The following is a 24145-nucleotide window of genomic DNA, read 5'->3' as shown; positions in this document are numbered from 1 at the left end:
AACCCCCTAACCCCCTAACCCCTAACCCCCTAACCCCCTAACCCCTAACCCCTAACCCCCTAACCCCTAACCCCCTAACCCCTAACCCCTAACCCCTAACCCCTAACCCCCTAACCCCTAACCCCTAAACCCCTAACCCCTAGCCCCCTAAGAGCATGTGATACGATAACCAACAATTGGCTAACCATCACGGTTAAAGCTTGCAAAATCCGAATTTGAGGTCTATGCAACGCCCTCGCACAATATAGCGCGGTGTCGAATGCTTCTTCCAATGATTTGCACGTTGCTTCCAGCATAGTGGTATCACCCGCGAGAAGAGACACCGTGAGTAGGTCGTCGGAGAGCAGTGATCGGGATGACACTCTAAGCTATAAGTGAGTCGAGTTTACTCTGACTCCAGAATTACTCACTTCAACAGAGCGATCAAAAGAGCGAGCCAGGCGGGATCAACGAGAAGAACATTGGTAGTAAATCGTACGCGTGAGAACTGCTCTAACTCTAGTCGGAACACGTCTTCCTGAACAAAGTGCCCTATATGGATGTGAGCCAAATCAAGCGGGTCCAAGACTGTCTTCAAAGTCAGACGTACAGAGTACACCATCGTGTTCGAAATGATAATCAATGAGCACTTTTACCAATGTCTCTGGCGGTAAGGAAGACAAAATCTCATACGTTTGCGTGGGTCTAGATGTGATGGTATTGCTGTCAGTTCCCAAGAATACACTCGGCCATTGCTCGCCGGGACCCCCACCAACGGCTTGCGGAGATACGGGAGTAGCCGTTTTACTGGATGATGCTGGTGAGTATCCTTTTGACAAATCGTCAAGGGCAAGGAAAGTTCTGTCCAACGCCGAAGCTTTGGCCGCGGGGCGGGAAGAGGTGGTGGAGGTCGAAAAGTTAGAGAAGGGGGTGTGAAAAGCGGTAGGGGAGATATAAGGGGTAGTAGTATTGGGTGATTTGGCAGCGGCTGAATTGTTTTGATCTACCAGGGTAACCAGATGAGAGATATGGTTCTCCAGCTGCCCTAGCCGTGCTTTCAACAGTTCCACTTCGCTGGAGGATGAACTTGACGCAGGAGCGGGTTGGTGGCCGTCCTTGTACTCGCACAAATCGCTCTCGTTGCGCGTTCTGCAGTTATTACAGGGCCATGCCCGGTCGCATTTCACCTTACGCTTGTTGCTATCGAGGGAGACATGTCAATATGGTGGCGTACGATATGATTTCCCGCTACACTTACCAAGGTAAGCAAGAGACCTATATCGTCAGAACAGATATCAGCTCTTGTACATATCCACGACCTGTCCTCAAAACTCGCTGTTACTCTTTTGCGCTTCGCCGCCCGAGACGCCTCCTCGTTCGCATTATTGCTCATTTGGATGCGTGTGCCCTTAGTACGGTGTGCCGTGCGAAAATCGGTGATCGCGAGCGAGTCACTGTTGATCGAGAGTCTACGTATGTTTCGCTCAATGGGTTTATCGGCAGAAAGATGAAAAACAAATTCCAAAATGAATGAAAGGATTGTTTATGCATGACCCGATCAAAAGAGCGAAAACGGTTCAACCGACATGTCCGGATCCCCGGGGCTCTAACGAATGTGGCGAATGTGGCGCGTTTTTAGGCCAGGTACCGAGGCACTAGATCACCAAATCTTCGAGCAACGTCGGTAACCGGCTTCAGCATGGTAATGGCCGCGGTCAGAACATAGAGGACTTTGAATTATCTTTGGCTATAAAAAGGACAGGACAATGAAGCAAGAAGCATGGTTCCCCAATCGGCTCTATCTATATCCCCACACTGACTTTCAATCTCATAAGGACGATGAGCGCTCAACCAACCTCCGTCACTCCAGCCGTGTTGAACGATAACCATGTTGACGAAAACCTCAGTGAGAAGGGGGGCCTCGATAAGCTTCAAGAAGAGCTTGTCTTTCCCGAAGGAGGTCTAGATGCTTGGTCCAGCGTATTGGGGTCCTGGTTTCTGGGTAAGTTTGGCGCACTCCGCCTTGATTCCATTTCGCACTCGTCATTATATCGATCCCTACCATCATCTGCTAAATTGCGGTCTCAGTTTTCGGTACCTTTGGCACTGCAAATGCTTTCGGGGTCTTCCAGTCTTATTACGTTTTAGTCAAATATCCCCTTCAAAACAGTTCGTCAGTCGCATGGATCGGTTCTCTTCAGATGTTCTTGCTATTCATGATGGGTGCTATCGCTGGGCCGATGTTCGACAAAGGATATTTTTACTATTTGGTCATTATCGGCGCATGCTTACACATCATCAGGTACGTTACTCCGTTATTCTTCACAGACATCATGCCCTGACCCAGATCTGGTTAGCTTCTTCATGATTTCCTTGTGTTCTCAATTCTGGCAAACATTCCTCGCCCAAGGAGTCTGCGCTGGTATCGGTATGGGTCTCATCTTCATTCCAGCGTTGGGAGTGACCAGTCAATACTTCCGAAGAAAACGGGGGCTTGCCACTGGTATCGTAGTAACTGGTTCTTCGGCCGGAGGTATGTTGGACTGCTCTTCCCGAGGAAACAGGGATATCTGCTGACTACAGTATCCCTTCTTCAGGTGTCGTTTTGCCGATCATGCTTAACAAGTTGATTGCAAAGGTCGGCTTTGAGCGAGCGGTTCAGTATACCGGCTGTCTCATTGTAGCCTGTATGGTTTTGGGTATTGCCCTTGAACGACCATTCGGAGGTGTCCGGGGGAAAAAGTCGGGCCCCAAGGCGGACGTCAAGGGATTCTTCAAGGAGCCCGCCTACGTCCTTCTTTGTGTAGGCGTTTTCTTCGTCGCTTGGGGTGTTTTCTTCCCCATCCTATTCTTACAGGTAAGCCTCGTTAGCGTATCATTAGTATCATGTTCTGACATTTCTCATTCCAGTACTTTGCCGAGCTCAACGGAACATCCCAAAATTTGACCTTCTATATGGTCGCGATTCTCAACGGTGCTTCGGTCGTAGGTCGTACACTGCCCAACCTCATAGCCGATATATTCGGACCACTCAACCTCCTCACCATCATGTGTCTTCTCAGTTCTGCGATGTGTTTCGCATTCTTCGGAGCCGCTCACAGCACTGCCGGTCTCGTGGTTGTTGCTATTCTATATGGAGCCGCCTCCGGTGCATTCATCTCCCTCCTCTCCCCCGCGATCTTCTCCATGGCAAAGAGTCAGAGCGAAGTTGGTACAAGAGTCGGTGTCGCTATGATGGGACTTGGACTCGCGGCTCTTACCGGAAGCCCATTGGGCGCGGCAATCCTTGATGCCGATGGTTATGGAGCATCAATCGCTTGGGCTGGTTCCATGTCAGCGGTAGGAAGCATTCTATTTATTGTAGCCACGTTGTTTACTGCAAGAAGCAAAGGCCACTGGAGAGTTTAGATAAGAGAGAACGGGTGGAAAGACTGGCGAGAAAGAGCAAAGCAAGTGAAAGAAGAACCGGTATTCAATACGATAAATAATTACACACCTCCTTATAATAAATTCTGCATGATACGATGACATTGTTTGAAATTTCCAATTCCAACATTGCAAACTTTTTTGCAGGTATCTTAGTGTGCTAACTGTAAAGAATGTTGAACCCCGAAATGGCAATGCTCGACCGCATCGTACACTAACACAGTTCTTGCGATACAATACCAGCCGTTTCATATCTATTTCAGACCATGATTAGTGCTACACCAAAATCTCCTAAGAGATACACGAGTAGCATTCGTTTAGATGCATGGTAAAGACCAGACTAGCTCGTCTTCACGTAATCCCGCCAATCATGCTCCTCAACGAACCCAAGTAACTTTCGGGCTTTCATGTTTGTCAATGGCGCTTCGTACTCCTCCATTTCTCTAGTGATCTTGACATTTGGGCACTCCTTCGCCAAAAAGTCCTCTGTTTTCTCTTTCAAAGTAATTGTGTTATTGGTAGCGTTGAATACTTGAAATCCCAGTCCGCTTTTCAGGAACGCACAGTGACAGAGCTTGCCCAAATCTCTTGCATCTATGTAACTCCAAGCATTCCTTTTTCGAGAAGGGGGATCATTCAGGTATGAGGGAAAGTTGAGGGCATATTCATGTGGCTCGATGACGTTACCGATTCGAAAGGCATATATATCGGTGCCCTTGAATCGCCTGGCAAAGCTCCTCGCAACCCGCTCTCCACATAATTTGCTGGTTGCGTATGTATCTTCGGGATCGCAATCATAATCCTCTTCTAAAGGAAAAGAATGATAATCTGATTCACCTTGAGTGAAACAGACTCCATATACAGTCTCTGAACTAGCAATAATAACTTTCTTGATTCCAAGCTTACATGCGGCTTCGATGACATTGTAAGTCTGCTTGACATTGGATGCGAACATTTCACTGTCGGGTACAAGCAAATTCCGAGCATATGCGGCAAAGTGAACAACAGCGTCAGGTAGAGGGGGGGAATGGGGAAGCGAATATTCCGACATATTGAAATGAGAGGTGAATGCGTTGAAAACTTGACCCGAGTCTGTAAGATCGGTCTTTAGGGTGTAGACCTTTGGGTTATCCAGAGGTACAAGGTCCAGATTGAGGACTTGGTGACCTTGACTGAGGAGATAAGGTATGGCATGTTTACCTGCTTTGCCAGATCCGCCAGTGAAAACGATACGCATTTTTTCTGTGTTGAATGGGGATTTGGGAAAATATCTGTTACTGATCGGCACATGTGATCCATATATAATTGCACAAACAGCAAAGTGCGTCATAATAGGACATGGCGATTCTCCGGCTCCCGGCGGGCCGACTATAGCGTTATACATTTTTGCAGTCGCCGAATTTGAAAGTAGACAGAATGCAGGCTACTGGGTTCGCCGGGACATAGCGCTGAGATGAAGCTGTACCTACCGGCTATTTGTACTGCTAATGCCAGCGCCGTTTTACACATAAACCAAATACCCATAGACACGTTATGGACGGGTCTTGATTCTGTTATTCGGGCGGTATTTTGCGCTCATATCTAATCCACTTAGAGCACAACTGCGAAGTGACGATCGTGTATATGCCTAGCCAAGTGGTCGTCGCTCCACTGATCAGCGCTGAGATCTTTTGCGTATCTGGCGGACTGTACATTAGTCCTGAACAACCCAGCTGGCTCCGAGTCGAAGATACAATCCTTGTCCTCAAAGAACAACTCATGTAAGACCTTGTCATTAACGACTTATCTACAAATCCAGAGCAAGAGTTTTGAAGAGGCATCGTGTTTCTATCACAATGCTGATCTCTTCGCGAACAGTGTGGGAGATAGTGGAGAGAAATTCTGAAAGAACGCGATGTAGGCGGTAGTCTTTCTCAATTTGGATTATGAATGTATGCATGCAAACTTCTCACTTAATATCATCATCATCTCGTGGTACGGTCTTCCTACTCCAAGTCTCTCAGAGACTGTTTGAATGTTAGATCAGCGCTTACTTCAGGCAATTCGAACAGCAGGTGCACTCACGCTAATTTCTGCAGACCTTCAGTGAACGATAAAATTGTAGTCTCGAGTGAGCTCTGATTGGCATCTGAAACACCTTCAACGATGAGTATCAACGTAGCAGTTCTTGCAGCGATAATGAGCTATGGGACAGATCAGCATATCGACACAATGTCTTAATTGGACTTTGCTCACTTTGCCGTCCAATTCTGCAACTATGGAATCGGCATTCCCATTCTTCACCGATGCACTTCCCTCACTGCCCATTTTAATCTGCTGGGGCGTAGGACCATCACCATGAGCGGCTGTGGGATCCCCTTGTCGAGCGAAAGTTAACATGCCGTCGAAGATCTAACGGCAACAGAGATGAGCAGGAGCGATATTTCCATGGAACAAGCGCTTACCTTTCTCACATCGTCGGGTTGAAGATTGAACTGCTTGGTAGAAGAAGCGACGCAGAGGAAATCTGATTCGTCATACAGTGCTGCACGGGAGACCTGGCTGTTGTTCAGAATACGGTTTTTCAAGAGAGCTTCGGTATCACCTGACTCGCCCTTGTAGCGAGGTCAGTTGCGATACGCTGCAGACTGCGATTTCTGCTCACCTTGGATTCGAGCTGCGCAGCAGTTGTGTGCTCCTCTGTAGCCTCTTTATGGCCAGAGTGTTTTGCGGGACCAGTGTTCTGAGTTCATTGTCAACAACTGGCAGGTGACAGATTGAAGTCACTCACCAAGTTTTGAGTAGACATGTCGAGCAATTTCGTAGATGTGTATAAAGCGAGAATAGGAAAACGAAAATGGAAAAAGAAAGAATATGAATGGAAGCAGTTTCATCTCCCAGAGTGCTTTGAATCACGTAGCATTTGACGTCACTACGATCGTGACGCCGTAAGACGTATCGGCTACTCCTTTCATCGAGAAGCGATTTGGTCATTCAATCTTACGTACCGTACACGTGGCTTCTGGATCGGGAGCATCTGGTGAAGTGGGTTCTGTTGCTACTTTCGTAGTAGGAAAGTCGGGGGTGACTAGCGACAAGCTGATCCCCTGCACCAATATCTTACGCTCTTCGATCTAGTCATACGATCAAATCGGAGATATTGTATATCGGAACAAAATCGCAACAAGGTTACGGATAAAGCCTCACGAACGTTGAATCTAGAGCTCTGACAGTTTATGTGTAGAGCAACAAATTATGCGTATAAGTAAGATCCATCACCGCAAAACATGATCGCAAAATATGCATTATAATATCCCAACGCCTACATCACCTATATAACAGTTGCAACACTGATTTGCGACGAGAAACACCTTAAACAGTGTCGAAGTCATGCAAAGATGTTTTTGCTTACTTTCTCTCCATCTCATAAGAACCGCTTGCCATCATGCCTTGTTCCAAAGCGTTGACTTGGTCCGATGGCGATTCGTGAGGAACTTCTTTAGTCGTAACTTCGTCGCCCATTCTCTTCCGCATTTCGTCCCGCTCTTCTTGACGCATTCTGGCTGCCGCATCAGCAGAATCCTTAGTCATGGCTCGACCTTCCAATATCCTGTCCATCTCTTCGGGGGTGTATGCCCAGAAACGTCTTTCTCCCTTCAGAAGCTTTCTCAACCAAGGAGGCAAAAGTGCCAAGGGAGTAATAGTGCCTGTGCCATTGGCCGGCTTAAGCCCAGCAGTTGCGTTGTAAGGATCTTTGAGGTCATGCCATCCAGGTGGCAACAATCGTGGGGAAAGCTTGCCCATAAGTTTAGGAACGTTGTGAAGAAGGATGAAAACGATCAGACCAGCGATGATTCCGTAAGCGACGTTGTCTGTCATCGCTGCAGTTAGCGCAGCGTGTCTTTTTGGTGTTGGAGAGACTCACAAGTAAATGGAATCACTGCGATGACGATGAAAGCAGGAATGGCATCACCAATGTAGTCCCAGTTGATGGAGACAGCGTTCTCCATCATCATAGCTCCAACCACGATCAACACAGATCCAGTAGCCCAAGCAGGGATGTTACTGAGAATTGGGGCGAAGAAGATTGAAATGAAAAACCAGAACGCAGTGGTGATTGCGGTAAGACCGGTTTTACCACCCTCGCTAATACCACTGGCAGACTCGACGAAAGGGGTGCAAGGACTTGTACCGAAGAACAAGCCTGACGCAGCGATACAGGAGGAGTCGACGAGGAAAGCAACAGAACTGCCTTCGAAATCACCGTCCCGGGCGTCGTATAAACCAGCTTGTTTAGACATGGCGACCATGGTACCGGTAGTGTCAAGGAGATCGACATATAGGAATGATATCTGAATTTGTAAAAGGATTAGATCGCTATACGGATCGGAGAGAAAGAAGGGGAAGCCTTACCAATGCGACCCAGACCTTGCCATTTGCGTACGCACTCCAGTCTACATTCTTAGGCCCTAACAACTTGAAACCTCGAGCTGCTACCACATTCTTGAAAAAAGCAAAGTTGCTGTCGCCCAAGACGTCGTGAGGGAAAGCGGTAACAGAGGTAGGACGAGGCCATGAGATGATAGAGACAAGGAGGATCGGCCAGAGCAGAGCACCTGAAATGAATTTGAGCAGCTGTGACGTGACTTGCCGAAGAATTTTGACTCACCTTTGACACGATAAAGGAGAAGGAACGCAGTAAGTACTCCTCCAACAAAGATACCCAACCACATTCTAGGATCTTGAAGGACATGACTGTTGCAGAAACCAGTGACAGAGTCGGCATATTCCGAGCTGCATCCTCCTAGCTGTAACGGAGTCGATATACCTCCAGTAATAACATTCAATCCACTGGAACTGAGACCGATGATTGTGAGGAAAAGACCGATGCCACATCCTATAGCTGTGGTGATGGACCGAGGAATAAGACGGACAACCCATTGTCGTAAACCGAAGATAGTGAGAGCGAAGAAGATGATTCCTTCGAGGAATACCGCAGCGAGAGCTTCATGGTACGAGATGGGACCAGTACCCTGAATGCATATTGTCAGAAGTGTATATCTGCATAGAAAGAGAGAAACTCACGTTGAAGCCGACTTGACTATAAGCAAAATAGGCGTTGACTAAGGATTTAGGTCAGTCATAGGTCCCAGACAATTCCCACTCCACTCACCTCCAAGACCAGGAGCAAGACCTAGAGGCATATTTGCAAGGAAGCCCATGAAAAACGTAGAGATGAGAGAGATTGCAGAAGTCGCTGTCACATAGTCCCGAGATAATTCGTTCTTACAGAGGTTGTAATCTGTGTTGTTCACGCAAATAGGGTCATCTGCAGTACTTTCGCACACACATGGTCCGCCTGAGTCTGACAGGATGGATGCGTTGACACTGATGATCTGCGAGATGGTGAAGCGTCAGCAAACAAAGGAAGCTGAACCGTCTGTGTATGTCACGTACATATAACATCGCCGCCGCTGTAACAGTTCCGGCTCTAAGTTCTGTTAGAAATTTTGAACCGGGTCTGGCTAGAGGATGACCACTGCCATCTAGCCTGAACCATCGACCGATGAACGATCTTGCCACGGCTTCATTGATGCGGTGAGGAGAGAACGATACCATACTGCTGATGGTTTTGGGGTATGAATAGTAACGAGGGATCGCCAGCGGAGATAAAAACTGACTCTCGAGATGTTTGTGCTTTAATAATTATTATTATTTTTTCCAAATATCGGAATCCTTATCTTTGGTTTTGGGTGGAGCAATTTTTTCTTCCTTGAGATAAGGGTCCAATAGGCGAAACATCAACCGCATGGGTTCAGTAACCGAATAAAGGCAAAACTTGATTCTGGGCCAGGATGTAACCAAAAAGGGTTATTTTCTGGGTTTTGACTTCACGTGCCCGAGATTACCGGTGTACAATGGAAAAAGTCGAGAAATGGTTGGTCAGACCGAAATTATGGCACTCCCATATAAAGCTTAAGCATGTCGACATTCTCTTTCCCACATACAGGTACAACACTTTTACGACCTTATCTCTCTGCTGGCTGAGTACCGGTCCTATCGGAGATGGGCGGATGATACGGTGTGATCGGATCTACACATCGCGACTACTTATATCTCTCAATTGGGTATTTCTCAACACCTGAACCTTGATCGTGAAGCATCCAGTTCATTAATAATTAGGTCCTGAACCGTACCCGACAAGTAACTGTTCAGCTACGGGACAACTGGCATCTCGGATAATTTGGTAATTACCACAGAAATCAGCCTGGCGATCAGCCTGTCGTCCCATATTCGATAGTTGAGTGAGCACAGGGAGGTGACGGAAAGGTTGGCGGTACCCCAGCACTCTGCGCCGTAGAATGAGCGAATCTTTATGTCACGTTCCTGTAGTTGGAGGCGAGTCCACATTGTGTCAACAGAGGTCGAATCGGTATTGACGGTAGCTTCGTGCTTAAGTATGTACATGAAGCCTCACTGGATAGAAGTGCCGTTGAAATTAGGGGCGCATGAGTTTCACCTTCACGAACCTAGCAAACATGCGGAGCCTCAACATGCTCTTCAGTGCCATGATCGCGTCGATGATCTGCACGAACGTTCTCGGTGTGACATCCCTTGTTCAGTCTACAAAGTGCATTGAATACGACTATACTGATTCTCCTCGATGACTTTCCTCTCCCACCTAAACAGGAACATAAACTTTGATATTGTTAAAGACCTCCTCGGAATACTTCACGCCACTAATTTCTACTTGCTTAGCAGGGCCTTGTTGAGCATAAGCTCTTCGAGCACGTCGCCAGCTGTCATGATCGGGGACCTGAAGATCTAGTATCAGCCTGACGCTCTGCACCGAAGCTTCGTGACTTACGTCCATGCCGGCATCCAACAACTTAGCGAACTCTCCATACACACCCGTCTTAACCAAACCTTCTCGTTTGATCAATGGTGAGTCTACGAATGAGTCAGGTTGGCTGCTCTGCCTTTTTACTGCGCAATGATATTATCTGGCTCACCTTGGAGAGGGCTGACTTTCAGGTCACCACGGGCAGAGCAAAACATAGCACAGGACAATCGGGGCAAATGCTGTTGATCTTTGGGTGGAGACACCACTCGATGTTTGGTCGCAACGAAGTGACCGCCAGTCAAGACTGCGTGTCGTCAGATCATCTCGGAGGCAATATGAGATTTCCGGACGTACTCTCTAAAGATTCTCCCAGATTAACAACCAGAGCCCCGGGCTTGTACTTGACCCATTGCCATTTGTTCTCAACAGAGTTCCACACTTGTAGAGCCGTTATCGGGACCGAAAACAGTAAAGTGGTGGTGCCGATGTCTACATGCGGTGCAATCAGTCAATCCTACTTATTGTGTGAAGCTCTAGATAACTAACCATGGTGACTGTAAGTGAGTCAGTAAACGTAACCTCAGGTCAACATCTTCACCTACCCATGAATTCTCATACTGGAACCTTCTTGACCCTCAGCCATTGGTCTATAAACAACAAATCGGAAGTATCCCTCGGCACAGGTGTCACCTTGGTGTGATTGCACATTGTCCCACAGGTAATCGTCGGGGAGTTCAAGAACCCGAGATAGAAGTTTCAGAAGTCTTCGGTTAACATTGTCGTGGGCATACTATCGCATCCTTCAGCATCCGAAAGATACTTCGTCATTGAGAAAATACTTACGCTCCAGAATTCCTTGACCTCGTCCATGAACGGCTCCAATGCTGCAGGTCTCTTGTGGGGGTCCTCCATTTGAGGAGAATAGAATGTGAAGTTCTCGATGCCATCGTACGAGCCGTTACCAGCCTGGAGAGTACCATCAGCAGGACATTTGGAAGCGTTTGAACTTTGATCTACGACTTACACCCCATCCCTTCATAGGCTTGTAGCCAGCATAGGATCCGGTATGCTGTTGAATTTCTAATCGCTTCTTCTCATCGTCCGTTATCACGTTGCCGTCTAGGAGGTATTGAGCAATTGAGAACTGCCTGTGGAGCTTGTGATCACTTGAATATTAGCGAAGATCTCTTTGATAGTGGGACACGCTTACCTTCTCGAGAGGAATACCGTAGTTTGTCAAGTACAAGAATCCATCCTGCTTGATGGCGTACTTCGCATCTTCAAGGAGTTGTTGGACTTCTGCTGGGTCATCCGAATCCAGCTTTGAAAGGTCTAACGTCTTGAGCGAGGCCCAATCCAAGTCTTCTTTAGTTGCGGGAGGAGGAACCCAAGGAGGAATAACAGGCTTGGCTGTGGTGGCGATAGACATTGTAGCCAGAATGAAAAGTACGTTTAGGTTTATTAGGATGAAACGAGCTTCTGTCTTTCTCCTTCACCTTCTATATACCAAGCGCATCTTTCGGATAACGATCCCGAGACGCGAGTCTTTCTGGAGTCGTGTGGGAAACGAAGACATGAATTTGATTGACTGACGGCGTATTGGTCGATAAAATAACATCTCGGGAACTGGCAGCGAGATCAATCCACTCGGCGCGTCGGAAACTGACGGCGAGATTTGATACGCAAACAGTCCGCTCAGCAACCTATTCTCGGTACGAGTAGTCAAGATCATCACTCCCATTCACCAGCAGGAGAATGCATAGCGCCGAATACACGCATCATAGGAAAAACGCAGGGTCTGAGGGCATTTACGTCACGACACATTCAATTCTCGATCTAGTTGCATCCCGCCGAGCACCCCTTCAAAAATATCTCGCTGGTGGTTCCCGGGCTTACGTTCTCTTTTGGGATTGGTGTCTCACATGCACCCCTCGTTCAATGAGTATGATGATCAGTCTTGAAGACCTGATATAGGATACTCAGGGCTAATTTCAGGTGCTACACGCTCAACACGAGTAAAATCATTCATACGACGCATGGCCGTGAGCTGAATCAAATGGTATGGGCAGACTATGGCAATATTTTGACCGTTCAAGTTAGCCGAAATGTGAGTTGACGGAATCAAATGTCACTCACAATCACGAAGATGTGTGAAATGAGACCTTATCTCTCCAGACATCTCTTCCATGTTGATGCATTGTATACGCATATGTGAGATGAATTTGACAGAACCATCATCGTCTAGCAGCGCCAGACATAGAGGTCATGCACCCGCGGCATGTAAGAGCTGTAGACAACGGTGAGTCTCGTTTGAATCTGTTAATATTGAGCATCGACGAGCTCACCAGGTGAGTAGACGGGTGCGATGTTTATATGACTCTCAAGCGAAAGTCTGTCATAATTTGTGAGTCGATTCCGCAAAATGGTAGTCATAATAGCATTGGCTGATTAATCTGCTCTTAGTCGTCGCAGGGGAGACCTAGTAAGTATGAGTCCCTCACTCCCGTCATCACGCTAAATATACCCAGTGTGAGATCCAATCGGAGGAGGATTCAAGGAGGTAAGTCGAATGTATGATACATGTTTTCATCCTGTTCGTTGATAACCGACCAAATCAAAGACGTATATCTTATACTGTCGCGCAACACCTTCGAGCTAGGATACATCAGTTGGAAACGGAAAATGCGCAACTAATAAATCAGCAGTCGTCTTCGACAACGCATTCGACGCCCGACGAGACGAAAGGGGTTTATTCATCAGGACAAGCGGACAAAGCTACTTTTGAGTTATTAGATAGGCTAAAAGTGAGTGTCGCCCAAGTTCGAACCATACCTCCGCTGATGTGCACGAAATCCCAGGTTTTCGGTGCTGGAGGCGAAATATGCCATTATGGACCTACATCCGCTTTCGCTTATCTCCCTGATCTGCAGATGATGCGTCCAAGTATCATCGATGTCAACTCCGATCCCAGCATCTTACACGATCCTACACGGTGGAGGTCCTGCCTGCCTAGCAATCTGAACATATCCTGGTTCGAACATCAACAATTGATAGATGCTTTTACTCGTTTTTTCGCGTCATGGTTATACGTGAGTTTTGCTTCTGGGGTTAACCACCAACTGATACAGCCTCAAATGTAGGCAATGGATATTGCTAAATTCCAAGTCGATATGCATCGCCTGGCAGGGATTACAAGGTCTGATTACTATTGTCCTCTTCTACATAATGCCATTCTTGCCATGGCTTGTCGATTTGTGCCAAACCCCGACCGGCCATCAAATGCTGTTCATATCCTACGACAACAAGCTCTTAGCTACTATCACGAAGAGCTGGAGAGTCCTGTCGTTGCGACCGTCAATGGCATGATGTTGTTGGCTTCACTTCATACCGAAGAAGGCTACACGAATACTGGTGCTGCATACTTTGGTGAGTTGCATTGGACGTTGGTACCTTAGCGGACCGCCGTGAGCTGATTATCTATCAGCAACTGCTGTTCAGACCGCTGGTTAGTCATCCATCCCATTGCTGCCCGATGACGGTTCCACTAAAGTCGCCGCAGTCACACTGGGATTGAACGTCAATTCGGCGTATCTGGTTAGATACGGCCAGATTAGCTCCGAACGACAGCACCTTCGCAACAACACATTCTGGTCTGTTTTTTGTCAAGACCGGTTCGTTTTGAAACCTGTTCCTCGTGTAAACGGTGACGCTGAGATATAAACAGCTTGTGGGCTCTAGCTCTCGGTAGACAGCCCATACTCGGAGCTTTCAACGTTCCCATGCCAGACAACGACGAGCTTTTGCAACGCTATAGTGCTGGTAATGGATCCGACGAGATACGTCAGGTCTCGCTGGGATTTTCTGAGACCTGCAAGCTGTCTCGTCTGGCTGGAATCATAATGGATCAAATGTGAGGGAAACATCTGTTGATGCGAACGATTGCCTTACTAATCGTGTATTGCTAGCTATGGATTTGCTAGCCCGCCTGAATTATCCAAGACGTGCAATGGCATATATCGTCAAATCGACGCATGGCGGAGAGAGCTTCCAAGAAACCTCCTTCCTGTCCGTGACCCTTCCACTCCACCTCAGGTTCATACACTGAATATAACAGCGGACGTGAGTATCGGCTGCCATCACTTCTGAGCAAGGAGATGACTGATCTTCTTGTCTAGCTATTGTCCATTCTTGCGCTCCGACCCCTTTATCACAATATCCTGGACATGATCGCAGAAGATGAGGCTATCAGATGTTGTGACAGACATGCTGCTCAGATAAACGAGAGCCTCAAGGTGAGCGGGTAGTGTATCTGAGTCCCAACGCACCAAAATTAACTTATATAACTTGCTCAATCTTGTGTTGTCTTTGTCCGTTCTTCGATACATATCCGCTCATCAACAATCTTCATTGTGATTCGCTCGTGTAACTCAATGCGGCTCACCTAAATTTACAGCACTGGCAAGAGACCTATGGCTTGAGGAATTGCCCCTTATTGCTGGGTAAGTTATCGTTACGTCGTTCAATCACATGACACTAACATTCTACATACATTAGGCCATGCCGCTTTCGGAGCTGCTACTGTACATCTGTTGGCTTCGGTGACTCCTCGCGATCCGCCAAATGAAATGACGTATAATCCCAAAGCTAGATGCGAAGAATCAATCACCATATTGAAATCGATGGGTATATCTCGCGCTGCTCAGATGGGCGACATTCTTCAGTCGCTATCGAGAGAATGGTGGGTGGAAGATGCGACTTTGACGAATGAGAGAGAATTGGATGAATTGCTACAAGCCTTGTATACAGTCAACCCGATGGTATTGTGACTGTAGCGACGTATGACTATTGCATGTAAGATCTGAGATATTTAACGCTTGATCGTTATTGAGTTGCCGCAGTTATCCGCCGACTGTGTTTTCTGTACTTGCAACATATCTGGTGGGAAATCTCCGTAAACTTGTATCGCCCGATGTTTGCCCATATAGTGGCGAGATAAGGCAGATCTCCTGAACCCCTGAAACGAAGAAGTGGAAGAACAGACGCCAAAGACGCGGACCTATGTTCTGACCCTGAGCTGAATTCGCGAATTGACAGCGAAACAACCTCGCTCGTGAATCCCGAAGTAGACAGAACACAGAGCTTTTATCTTTCCAATGCTCGTTATTCTATATCTATATCAATCGAGCAAATACGAGTCATGATCTTTCTCCTCGTATCGCCCTCACTGTCTTGCCCACCTCGAGCCCCCTTTGCAGCTGCAACCTTGTGTTGTCAAAATGAGTCACACTTCAGAAGTTCAAGATGAGAAGGACGTGGGAGACCAAGTACAGATCATGCCTGCTCTAGAAGACGGATCGGCTGAGCAAAAAGAGAAGGAGCGGAAACTCGTACGGAAGGTATGAATCTTGCATTAATGAACAGTTACATAGCCTTTTGACTGATAACTTTGCGCCTGGTAGATCGATCTCCATGTCATGCCGTTATTAATGATCAGTAAGTCTCCATTTCTGTTCTCTCATGAAAATGTATAAAGTGTGTCTGACATTAATGTCGCAGCATATGGTATTCAGGTAAATTTCGAAACCTACACCATGCAGCTGGACGGTAGTACTTACTGACATTACTTACTTCTCCTCTTTGAGTACTCGGATAAAATTTCACTGTGAGTGTATGCCGAAGCAGCCGCCTGGTGCCGAATCAAGACTGATATGGTGTCGGCAGCTCTTCTGGAGCAATCTTCGACCTTCGAACTGATACCCACTTGGTCGGTAATCAGTATGCCTGGTTGACCACCATTTTGTAAGTTTGAGAAATTCTGATACTTGACTAACATAGCGTGTAGCTATCTAACATATCTTATTGGGGAATTCCCCGTTGCATATCTAATGCAACGTGAGTGACAGTCTTGCCTGAGGAACAGACTTGGCTCCATGATATGCTAAAACTGTGTCACAAGGATTCCGCATCGATCGAATTTTGGCCTACTGCGTTATTGTCTGGGGCATCTGCGTCCTTTGTTTGGCTGCTTGCAGAAATTTCTCAGAACGTAAGTACAGTAAATATTAAGACCTTCGCTGATTTCAATCTACTCAGTCATGATCGTCCGCAAGTCATTGTCGCTTAGAATCAGTCGACCGACACATACTAACAGCTTGTTCAGGCGGTATCTTGGGTTTCGCCGAATCGACTGTCTCTCCAGGCTTTTTAATCATCGTTACGGCCTGGTACAAACGGGAGGAGCAAACTGTCAGAGTCATGCTCTTCTTGTGAGTGCACGTTGTACATGAATTTAGCAGCGCAGCTGACAATCGCCCAGTATGATGAACAGTGTGTTCTCCCTGTAAGTGGCGTAGATAAGGGAAATGCGAGGTTAGCTGACGGTATCGTAGTTGGGTATTGATGTGCTGCTATGGCATCGGGCTAGCAGCTGATGGAACCCGACTGGGAGCCTGGAGATCTATCAACAGTACGTGTGCGAGAACTGTCTGACCTGCTGACTTTCCTAGTCTTCCTCGGTGCGCTTTCTTTCATGTGGGGCATAGTTATGGTGTGGCAATTGGGAACACCTAATCATGTGAAATGGCTTACAGACGAGGTAGGTTGTGAAAGCTTGGCAAGCCTATTGGAACTGATGAACCTTACAGGAACGAGAACTATTGAGACTACGTTTGATCTCCAACAAAGACGGCGAACATGAATCTGGTGTCAAAATCAAGTGGGACCAGGTGTGGGAGTGTTTCCGAGATCCCCAAATCTACTTTCAAGTCATCTTTATGTTCCTTGTCTGTACTGTTTCAGGCGGTAAGCTCCCTGAGAGATGTTGAGGGAAGAACGCGCTGATACGTAAAACAGGAATCACCTCTTTTTCCGCTATCATCATCAAGTCATTTGGATTCCAATCCGCGGAGAGTATAGCCTTACAGCTTCCCTGGTATTTTGCTACAACCTGTGTAAGCGGAGCGAAACTTGCGTCGATTTTCACTACGCTAACTCTCTCCGACGTAGAGTATCGTTGGAATCATCTTCGTATTCCGTCGCTACCCCCACAAGGTACAGTCAACTCTGCATGGTTTGGACCTGAACGCGAGGCTGACTACGGTCCTTGTAGAATTATAGTCTGATTATATCCATAGCGGCAATGGTACCAGCCATTGCAGGGATCCTTCTGGAAGGTCTGTTGCCCAAGAGTATGAAATGGGGGCGACTAGTAAGCGGCAGCTCACATGCTCAGATATAGCTTAAGTTGATCAACACTGTGTATTTAGGTAGGGTATTGGATCACAGGTCCCTATGTGGTATCTCAGTTTCTCCTCATGTCAACTTTGGCTCAAAATATAGCTGGCCGAACGAAGAAGTCGGTGGCCCAAGCGTTGACCTTCACTTCGTATTGCCTGGGCTTCCTTGTCGGCCCTCAGTTCTTCTGGGCTAGTTCCGCTCCGGACTATAAGCCGGGTCTGTACACGACCGCAGTCTGCTTCGTGCTCATCGACTTTGTCCTGGTCACTTGGTACTTCTGGGCACGATCGGTCAATAGAGCTAGAGATCGACACGTGAAGGAGAGAGGCATGTCTTGGGAAGCTGCAGAAGCTGAGGGAAGGGAGATGGGTTTGAAGGATATGACCGACCGACAAGTAAGCTCCATGTCTCTCAACCCGGGCGCTGCAGGTGCTGACTCTGTCGTAGAATCCTCATTTCCGATACCGGTACTAGACCAGGACCTCGTATTTATTGCATTTGAGACTTTTGCAAGTGGATCGACTTTATCCGTATTGGAAGTGAAGATGGAGGAGTTTCGATCGTGTTTATTTGAGGTCAATTTGTCCGATATATGTGTGTCTGCGAGGTCATGAGTTTTGAGGGAAGCTGAATGAAGATGAATGGTATGAATCTCACTGCAAACGTTGCATAAAAGATTCTTCAGGCTGCTAAAATTCATTCAGCTGTTGCAGCTCGCTTTGCCTCCCACCCGGAAGGAGATTGACATCATAAATTACATGGTATCCGGATCTCCCACGGCCTTCTGGCCAATCCATCTTCCAACAGGCGCCCAAAAATAAGCTGTTTGATTGTGTGCATGAGGTATAATAATGTACGTATGCGAATATGACTAGGCTACATCTGCAAGCTTCCGAGGAAGACTTGAAGCAAATGCAGCCGTTTACGGCTTTGTTAGTTTACACCATGGTACCTTCAGCACTCGTTCTAGCGCTAGTGTGATGCGATTGTTTTCCTTCTTCACCTTCTCTGTGTGTAGATCGAGCATAGTGCTTTTCTGAAGCTATCTTCTGGGTAGTAGCTTGAGAAGCTTTGAAGTTTGACGATTTCCATGCTGGGCACCCCGAGAGGTAGAGAGCATCAACTCTGCGAACAGGTCATGTCAGCAGACAATACGAATTTCTTAGCTCATCTCATGAGAAACTATACGTACTCCTCAATAGACATTCCCTTGGTTTCGGGGATACAGAAATAGGCGAAGACGAAACTGTGGCAATCATGAGTTTCTGTGGTACAAAACATATAGCAGACTTACGATAAAGCGAGACATCCAGCCCAGACCTGAAATGGGAAGATAGTCAGCAATTGATTGATCAACGCAAAGGAAATCTCTCACAAAGGTGATGCCCGTTCCTATGATCGCTTGTATTTGAGGCGCAGCGAAAGCGATGATAAGGTTGAAGAGCCAATTGGCACCGGTACCCTTCGGGAAGCGTCAGTAAATTTGGAAAATACAGCATGACTCGACTTACTAAAGTAACACAAAGACTACTGAGTCGAATGGGGAAGGTTTCACCGCAGACGACCCATGCAACAGGTCCCCAACTTGAGGCAAAACTAGCGACAAACAGACAGGTAAAGGCGATGAGAACGTCACCAGCAACTTTGTCATCGGGATAGGCTTTAGATACCGATCCAACTACGATTTGACCGATGAACATGAGGGCACCTCCGATGAGAAGCACGGGTCGTCTTCCAGCCCGGTCAACAGCGAGAATACCGGGGAACGAGAATAGCACGTTGACGGAAGCCAAGATAATTTGGAAGATATCTGAAATGGAGATAAGCTTGATGCTTCCTTGAAATGTGATTTCACATCCGAACTTACAGGTGTTGGCAAGACCAGCAGTTTGGGCGAATTGGACACCGTATCTGTCCATAGATCAGCAATCGTAATAGTCTGGAACAAATTGTAGAGCCATACTCACGAGAAGAAGAAGTTGATACCGGTGATTTGCTGACCAATCTGGACAAAGACACCAATCATAGTTCTCCAGAGGATTCGGTCTTTTGTCGAGAAACATTCGAGGTAGCTGGCTGCACCTTGTTCTTGGTCCTTCAAGTTTGCTTCTCTTACTTCAATCATCTCTGCCTGTTCCAAAATTAGTAAATCAAGCGGTATTTCCCATTCAATGTAGGTAACATACCTCGATATCAGGATGATCCATAGGCAGTCCTCGAAGGTTCGCCAAATTTTTGCGGCAAAGATCCCATTTACCCTTCTTGGCAAGGAACCGAGGTGACTCAGGAGAAAGGACGAACCCTACGAGAAGAAGAACAGCCCAAGCCATTTGCAAGCCAACGGGGACTCGCCAACTGTGTCTTAGGTGTCAGATACCATGGAGTTGAGTAAGGCTGAGCAACTCACGATACGTCTCCCGCATACGAACTCATTCCCCAATTGGTCATAGATACACCCCAGATTCCGAGGGTAACGCACAGCTGGAAAGACCCAGTCACCAAACCTCTGAACCGAGGAGGAGCTGCCTCGGCTTGAAAGACAGGTACCAAACCGGATGTGGCGCCAACACCTAGACCTGTCAGGAGACGGGCCACGCAAATTTGGCCGTAGGTGTTCATGGCAGAAGTCTGGCAGGAAAAGATAAGTGCACGCCTATTTATATATGAGGGTTTGACCTACTTCGATAGCGGCTCCAACGAGATATACAGCAATAAACATCAAGCACGTGAGTCGAAGACCAAACTATGTAAGAATTCAGTATTATACGTTGGGTGGCAATATCCCACTTACTTTGTCTGCGATTGTACCAGATCCAACTGCTCCAATGGTTGCTCCGACACTCAGTAATCCAGTGATAGCACTTTGCCTGGTCGTTGTGAGGACGCAAGCACCAGCAGCGTCACAAGTACCAAATCGTCTCTGGTAAGAATCCATACTGAACTATCGATTGTTCTGGATATCAGCAGGTATCTTTGATTAAGATACCCAATCTGGCTCACTAGACCACTTCCTTCCGAATTACTCCACCCAAAAATCACTCCCGCCAGACTCTGGAAAAGGCATAATGTCAAAGCCTTCTTACTACTTCTAGGGGCCATAGCTGCTGGTATAGATTTGCAAGTTATTTGTATTAAAAAGACGTGATAGAAGTTAAGATGGAAATATCAATTATAAAGATATCTTGAATTCGATGTAAATATAAACAGATGTATACAAAGACCTCGTCAGCCCTCAGGTCGTGACAATTTTGATCCTGGCAATACCCACAGGCCAAATTTTGGTAGCTTGCGTTCCATATCCGCAAATTTCTCATGAACTAGTGCAACTTCGAAAGAAAAAAGTTATTTGTCGGGAAAACTTGCATTGGTGAACTGCAAAACCCAACAAGCGAGGTCCGAAAAGGGAAAAGCACTGGGAAATTCTACGTTTTTCAGGGATCCTTTCAACTGCCGCCGGTATATAAGGTTAATTAAACGGCTTCTATACTCTCGGCCGAACTGATCCAGGTTTTGCTGGTGGAGGAAGCCCTGGACGTACTGCATTAGGCAGAAATTATATAGTAATCCCTTGTCATGATCCCGAAGTATTCTAGGATATGGCCGCGGAGGCAGACTTGTTGCATACCTCATCGTGTTCGCCTCGTTTGTGCCAAAGATCACACCCTGACTTTAGAGGGGAAGCCAAGTGTGCTGAGTAACAGCCCAAGGGCTCAAGCTCGATGCCAAGTATGATTGACTCCAATGAATAACAGTCTGTTACCTTGGAGATCAGTAGGGGTACAATTGTCTTCTCCAAGCTTGATCCCGAACGAATCGGTTGGAGGTGGAGGTCAAATTTTCGATCTATTTACAAGAGACACATGATCCGCCATAATACCCACAGAACATGACAATGAGGTATCAGCAACGAATGGTCGATTGCAACAAAGGGAAAGCATCATCTGTGCTGGGCTCTCCATGCCCGTCACACCTTGTCTCTTATGGCTATCGTTCCCAATACTCTTTAAGGTGTCCCGCGTGTTTTTCCCATATCTCCTACAATTTCTTTTTGTAAATTGTCGCTCAGCATAACCGACTTCTGGGGACCCACTTCTTCATTCTTGTGTTGTAGTTACGGCTGATCTTAGAAAGTGGGAAGTAAGCTTCAATCTGCCGTACAAGACAGAGCAGAAAAACTACTGGTACAACGTCCAACCTGGCGGTGTTCTTACGGGATCGGCAGTTATGGGTGAATATATGAGTTCTCTAGATTTAGATGAGGGGATATATCAGAATTGACAGGAGAAGGGATTGTAGAATCATCAATGTTTATACTGATGCCTTGAACCGGCTGTCGGGTGGCTGTTGGCCCAGACCGCTAGATGGATAATCGAGAGAGTATCCAGGATAGACGCTGATATCGTGATGTGCTGGCGTCAATCTCTCCGAAATGAGGACGGCCCCGGTGTCGCCATCCTTAAGTCATCCATCGGGGAGCTCTCAGTCTCGTCTGTATTCTCATCTATTTGTCCTTCATAAAAATGTGTTCCTCGTACATGGTGACAGTTGATCTGATTGGTGATTATTTGCTGGCGATGAATGTTCTCGGAAAATTATGCGCTACGATAGCCATGTGAGGAATTGATGAGTAAGCTACTAGAGCCTTGAAGTCAACTTGTCGAAATGTAGTCGGTGCTAAGTAAATCGAGCTTGTTTCGAGTGACCAGAGCATCGGGATCCCAGTTGATTACTGGACGATTGAAAAATGTTATAGGACAGAAACAAGCCTTTAACAACCTTCAACGAGTAGCTCTCCCTAGACAGATTGACGTGTGAAGCTGCGACTCTCATTGTGGGATACTCGATGATCTCCTGTCTGAAATGAGGTCGAAACGATATGCCAGGAGCAGGACTGAGAAGGTCAGTATAAACGATTGAGATGGGGCGACGTTGAGATCCGCCGGGGGGACTAGTTTTCATATAGTAGGCTCTTCCATACTGGGTAGGGTGTCGAAGCAATGTTCTTGTTTCGCATGAGATCTCGCCACGGCAAAAGCAACTCTCATATAGACTATCGACATCACGAAGCTTAGTAGACGCTGGTAACAACGTTGGCTTCACTGGTATCACGAATAAGGGGTATCTGCAGTTTTTATGATAGGATCGGGCATCGGCGACCTGCTCGCATCAGATCTTCCAGCCGAAACTCCCCAAGGAGTTCATATCCGTAAGTAAGGAGACATCCCGCATATGAAACGATGTTAGACGTGCAAGATCTAATATCTTCGCATCAGACTGGAACCCCACACGACGAGAAAGAGATACTGCTAATAGGAACCGGCTAAGTGAGCAAGTGCGCACTCGATCGTTAATGCTCGAAATTCTCCTTCAATCGCGCCGTCACACAAAGCCTATGACCGATTTGTGTTCTGCTGCATAAGTGGATGAAGTACCGGAGACCTAGGACGACCAAAGTAGATGGAGATGAGAGTACGAAGTATGTCACCGACGAATGTATGTCACCGACGAATGTATGAGACTGTTGTATGAACGAATGATTTGGAAAAAGAAGACGAATTGGGGAACTACAGGAAATGGCAGCACAACAAATGTAAAATGAAAGGAATGGAAGAGAACGTCATATCTACACGAAGCATTCATCTATACACCTATAAACATGCTCTGGCGGTATCGGGTCGTTCTAGACTGGTCGAAAAAACTCTGAGACGGCATCGCAACTATCGTTTGGCGGGCTATCGGCAGATCAGTACGAAATTTCTAAGCCTAAACATCGGCGGGCTGTACTCACAAGTGACCGCCTGAACAGCACTGATACATGATAAGTGTTCCGTCAGTACTCATCGTCGGATCCCTCTAGGCCACTATTCAAAACTTACAAATATGTGGTTCGGGAGCTATATTTTGAGGAATTCAAAACATCAGCGCTGGTTTGACTCGTTCGAGCGATGGCCCAATCGGTAGAAACACCTGTGGGCCATACGGCAACATCCTATTCCTTTCTCACCTTACTCGAAATGGACACAGATAAGACTGCACTCAAGGCAAAACAAGTGACTTACCGTGTACTTCGAAATGTTCCCACCCCAATGATTGTGTAATTCCTATTCCTCTCCATTCGTTCTCCTCAAGTATCCGGAGTAATCCTGAGTCGTCTGGTGAGAAGTAGCTGTGCGGTTGAATAACACAATTGTTTATCGGAGTAACAATTAGGTACGAAAGCGGATTTTTGTGGTACATCGGTCGCAGATGAGGAGAAAAAGCCAAAAAGGTTTGGTCAGTGAATCAGCGCTTCCTAAATTGTCGAGATCGAGGCAAGGTGTCACACACCTTTTAGGGATATATTTTAGCATAGCTTTGGGAAGTATGACATGACGGTACTCGTATTTATCATCAGAGTCTGAGGTTTTTGCTATGATCAATTCGAATTCTGTGTAATAAAGCACGAAGGACATCTTACGTACATCGATCAGAGTAGATAATCCTGGGCACTCATTCGTCAATCAGCTGCAGTCTCATATAATGGCAATCTAAGCTCACCTCTCTGCCAGCTCCTCCATTGTCGGTTGCTTCCCAGGCGCCATTATGTATAGAGTCTTTCACAGAAATGGTAGGTTGCTGGAACGAGGTAATTGGAAAGGCAGTGAATGAGAAGGTGATTTTAGATGGTGATGTGTTCTTTGA

At 46.8% G+C, this 24145-nt stretch overlaps 10 protein-coding genes across 10 annotated transcripts; 3 read left to right on the top strand and 7 right to left on the bottom strand.

Annotated features, from left to right (window-relative positions):
* Positions 1-110: 110 nt before the first annotated feature.
* Positions 111-1372, bottom strand: IL334_006319 (uncharacterized protein; the record flags this gene model as incomplete). The annotated part of the gene is made up of 5 exons (XM_062938023.1): positions 111-363; positions 411-531; positions 590-1128; positions 1172-1179; positions 1238-1372. The coding sequence occupies 5 exons, from the start codon at positions 1370-1372 to the stop codon at positions 111-113; spliced, it is 1056 nt and encodes a 351-aa protein (XP_062794074.1).
* Positions 1373-1818: 446 nt separating this feature from the next.
* IL334_006318 (uncharacterized protein) lies at positions 1819-3387 on the top strand (the record flags this gene model as incomplete). The annotated part of the gene is made up of 5 exons (XM_062938022.1): positions 1819-1981; positions 2068-2281; positions 2337-2512; positions 2577-2836; positions 2890-3387. The coding sequence occupies 5 exons, from the start codon at positions 1819-1821 to the stop codon at positions 3385-3387; spliced, it is 1311 nt and encodes a 436-aa protein (XP_062794073.1).
* A 358-nt stretch (positions 3388-3745) lies between these two features.
* Positions 3746-4642, bottom strand: IL334_006317 (uncharacterized protein; the record flags this gene model as incomplete). The annotated part of the gene is made up of 1 exon (XM_062938021.1): positions 3746-4642. The coding sequence occupies one exon, from the start codon at positions 4640-4642 to the stop codon at positions 3746-3748; it is 897 nt and encodes a 298-aa protein (XP_062794072.1).
* An 823-nt stretch (positions 4643-5465) lies between these two features.
* On the bottom strand, positions 5466-6193 carry IL334_006316 (uncharacterized protein; the record flags this gene model as incomplete). Its single annotated transcript, XM_062938020.1, has 5 exons — positions 5466-5588; positions 5641-5796; positions 5850-5999; positions 6050-6127; positions 6176-6193. 5 exons carry the CDS (start codon positions 6191-6193, stop codon positions 5466-5468), a joined length of 525 nt encoding a protein of 174 aa, XP_062794071.1.
* Positions 6194-6792: 599 nt separating this feature from the next.
* On the bottom strand, positions 6793-9003 carry IL334_006315 (uncharacterized protein; the record flags this gene model as incomplete). Its single annotated transcript, XM_062938019.1, has 7 exons — positions 6793-7256; positions 7310-7736; positions 7798-8000; positions 8054-8417; positions 8470-8507; positions 8558-8780; positions 8842-9003. The coding sequence occupies 7 exons, from the start codon at positions 9001-9003 to the stop codon at positions 6793-6795; spliced, it is 1881 nt and encodes a 626-aa protein (XP_062794070.1).
* Positions 9004-10066: 1063 nt separating this feature from the next.
* On the bottom strand, positions 10067-11657 carry IL334_006314 (uncharacterized protein; the record flags this gene model as incomplete). Its single annotated transcript, XM_062938018.1, has 9 exons — positions 10067-10201; positions 10253-10335; positions 10398-10532; positions 10583-10717; positions 10775-10782; positions 10831-11018; positions 11072-11194; positions 11253-11384; positions 11439-11657. 9 exons carry the CDS (start codon positions 11655-11657, stop codon positions 10067-10069), a joined length of 1158 nt encoding a protein of 385 aa, XP_062794069.1.
* A 787-nt stretch (positions 11658-12444) lies between these two features.
* IL334_006313 (uncharacterized protein) lies at positions 12445-15054 on the top strand (the record flags this gene model as incomplete). Its single annotated transcript, XM_062938017.1, has 14 exons — positions 12445-12527; positions 12585-12632; positions 12692-12710; positions 12757-12788; positions 12849-13032; positions 13087-13317; positions 13369-13654; positions 13713-13733; positions 13788-13899; positions 13953-14138; positions 14194-14347; positions 14404-14520; positions 14682-14727; positions 14783-15054. 14 exons carry the CDS (start codon positions 12445-12447, stop codon positions 15052-15054), a joined length of 1791 nt encoding a protein of 596 aa, XP_062794068.1.
* A 450-nt stretch (positions 15055-15504) lies between these two features.
* Positions 15505-17938, top strand: IL334_006312 (uncharacterized protein; the record flags this gene model as incomplete). Its single annotated transcript, XM_062938016.1, has 17 exons — positions 15505-15624; positions 15688-15721; positions 15785-15798; positions 15871-15890; positions 15950-16027; positions 16071-16120; positions 16185-16274; positions 16389-16494; positions 16545-16568; positions 16618-16694; positions 16771-16823; positions 16873-17029; positions 17081-17178; positions 17234-17278; positions 17337-17435; positions 17494-17859; positions 17912-17938. The coding sequence occupies 17 exons, from the start codon at positions 15505-15507 to the stop codon at positions 17936-17938; spliced, it is 1458 nt and encodes a 485-aa protein (XP_062794067.1).
* A 464-nt stretch (positions 17939-18402) lies between these two features.
* Positions 18403-20563, bottom strand: IL334_006311 (uncharacterized protein; the record flags this gene model as incomplete). The annotated part of the gene is made up of 12 exons (XM_062938015.1): positions 18403-18589; positions 18657-18710; positions 18759-18784; positions 18840-18926; positions 18976-19274; positions 19332-19375; positions 19432-19595; positions 19651-19819; positions 19872-20092; positions 20145-20207; positions 20256-20405; positions 20465-20563. 12 exons carry the CDS (start codon positions 20561-20563, stop codon positions 18403-18405), a joined length of 1563 nt encoding a protein of 520 aa, XP_062794066.1.
* A 2581-nt stretch (positions 20564-23144) lies between these two features.
* Positions 23145-24045, bottom strand: IL334_006310 (cyclin-dependent kinase regulatory subunit; the record flags this gene model as incomplete). The annotated part of the gene is made up of 7 exons (XM_062938014.1): positions 23145-23196; positions 23253-23262; positions 23341-23358; positions 23524-23630; positions 23792-23861; positions 23926-23945; positions 24002-24045. The coding sequence occupies 7 exons, from the start codon at positions 24043-24045 to the stop codon at positions 23145-23147; spliced, it is 321 nt and encodes a 106-aa protein (XP_062794065.1).
* Positions 24046-24145: the final 100 nt, after the last annotated feature.

The sequence above is a fragment of the Kwoniella shivajii genome, chromosome 8, assembly GCF_035658355.1.
Source record: "Kwoniella shivajii chromosome 8, complete sequence".
Lineage (NCBI taxonomy): Eukaryota > Fungi > Basidiomycota > Tremellomycetes > Tremellales > Cryptococcaceae > Kwoniella > Kwoniella shivajii.
This window is presented reverse-complemented; position numbering and strand designations above follow the sequence as displayed.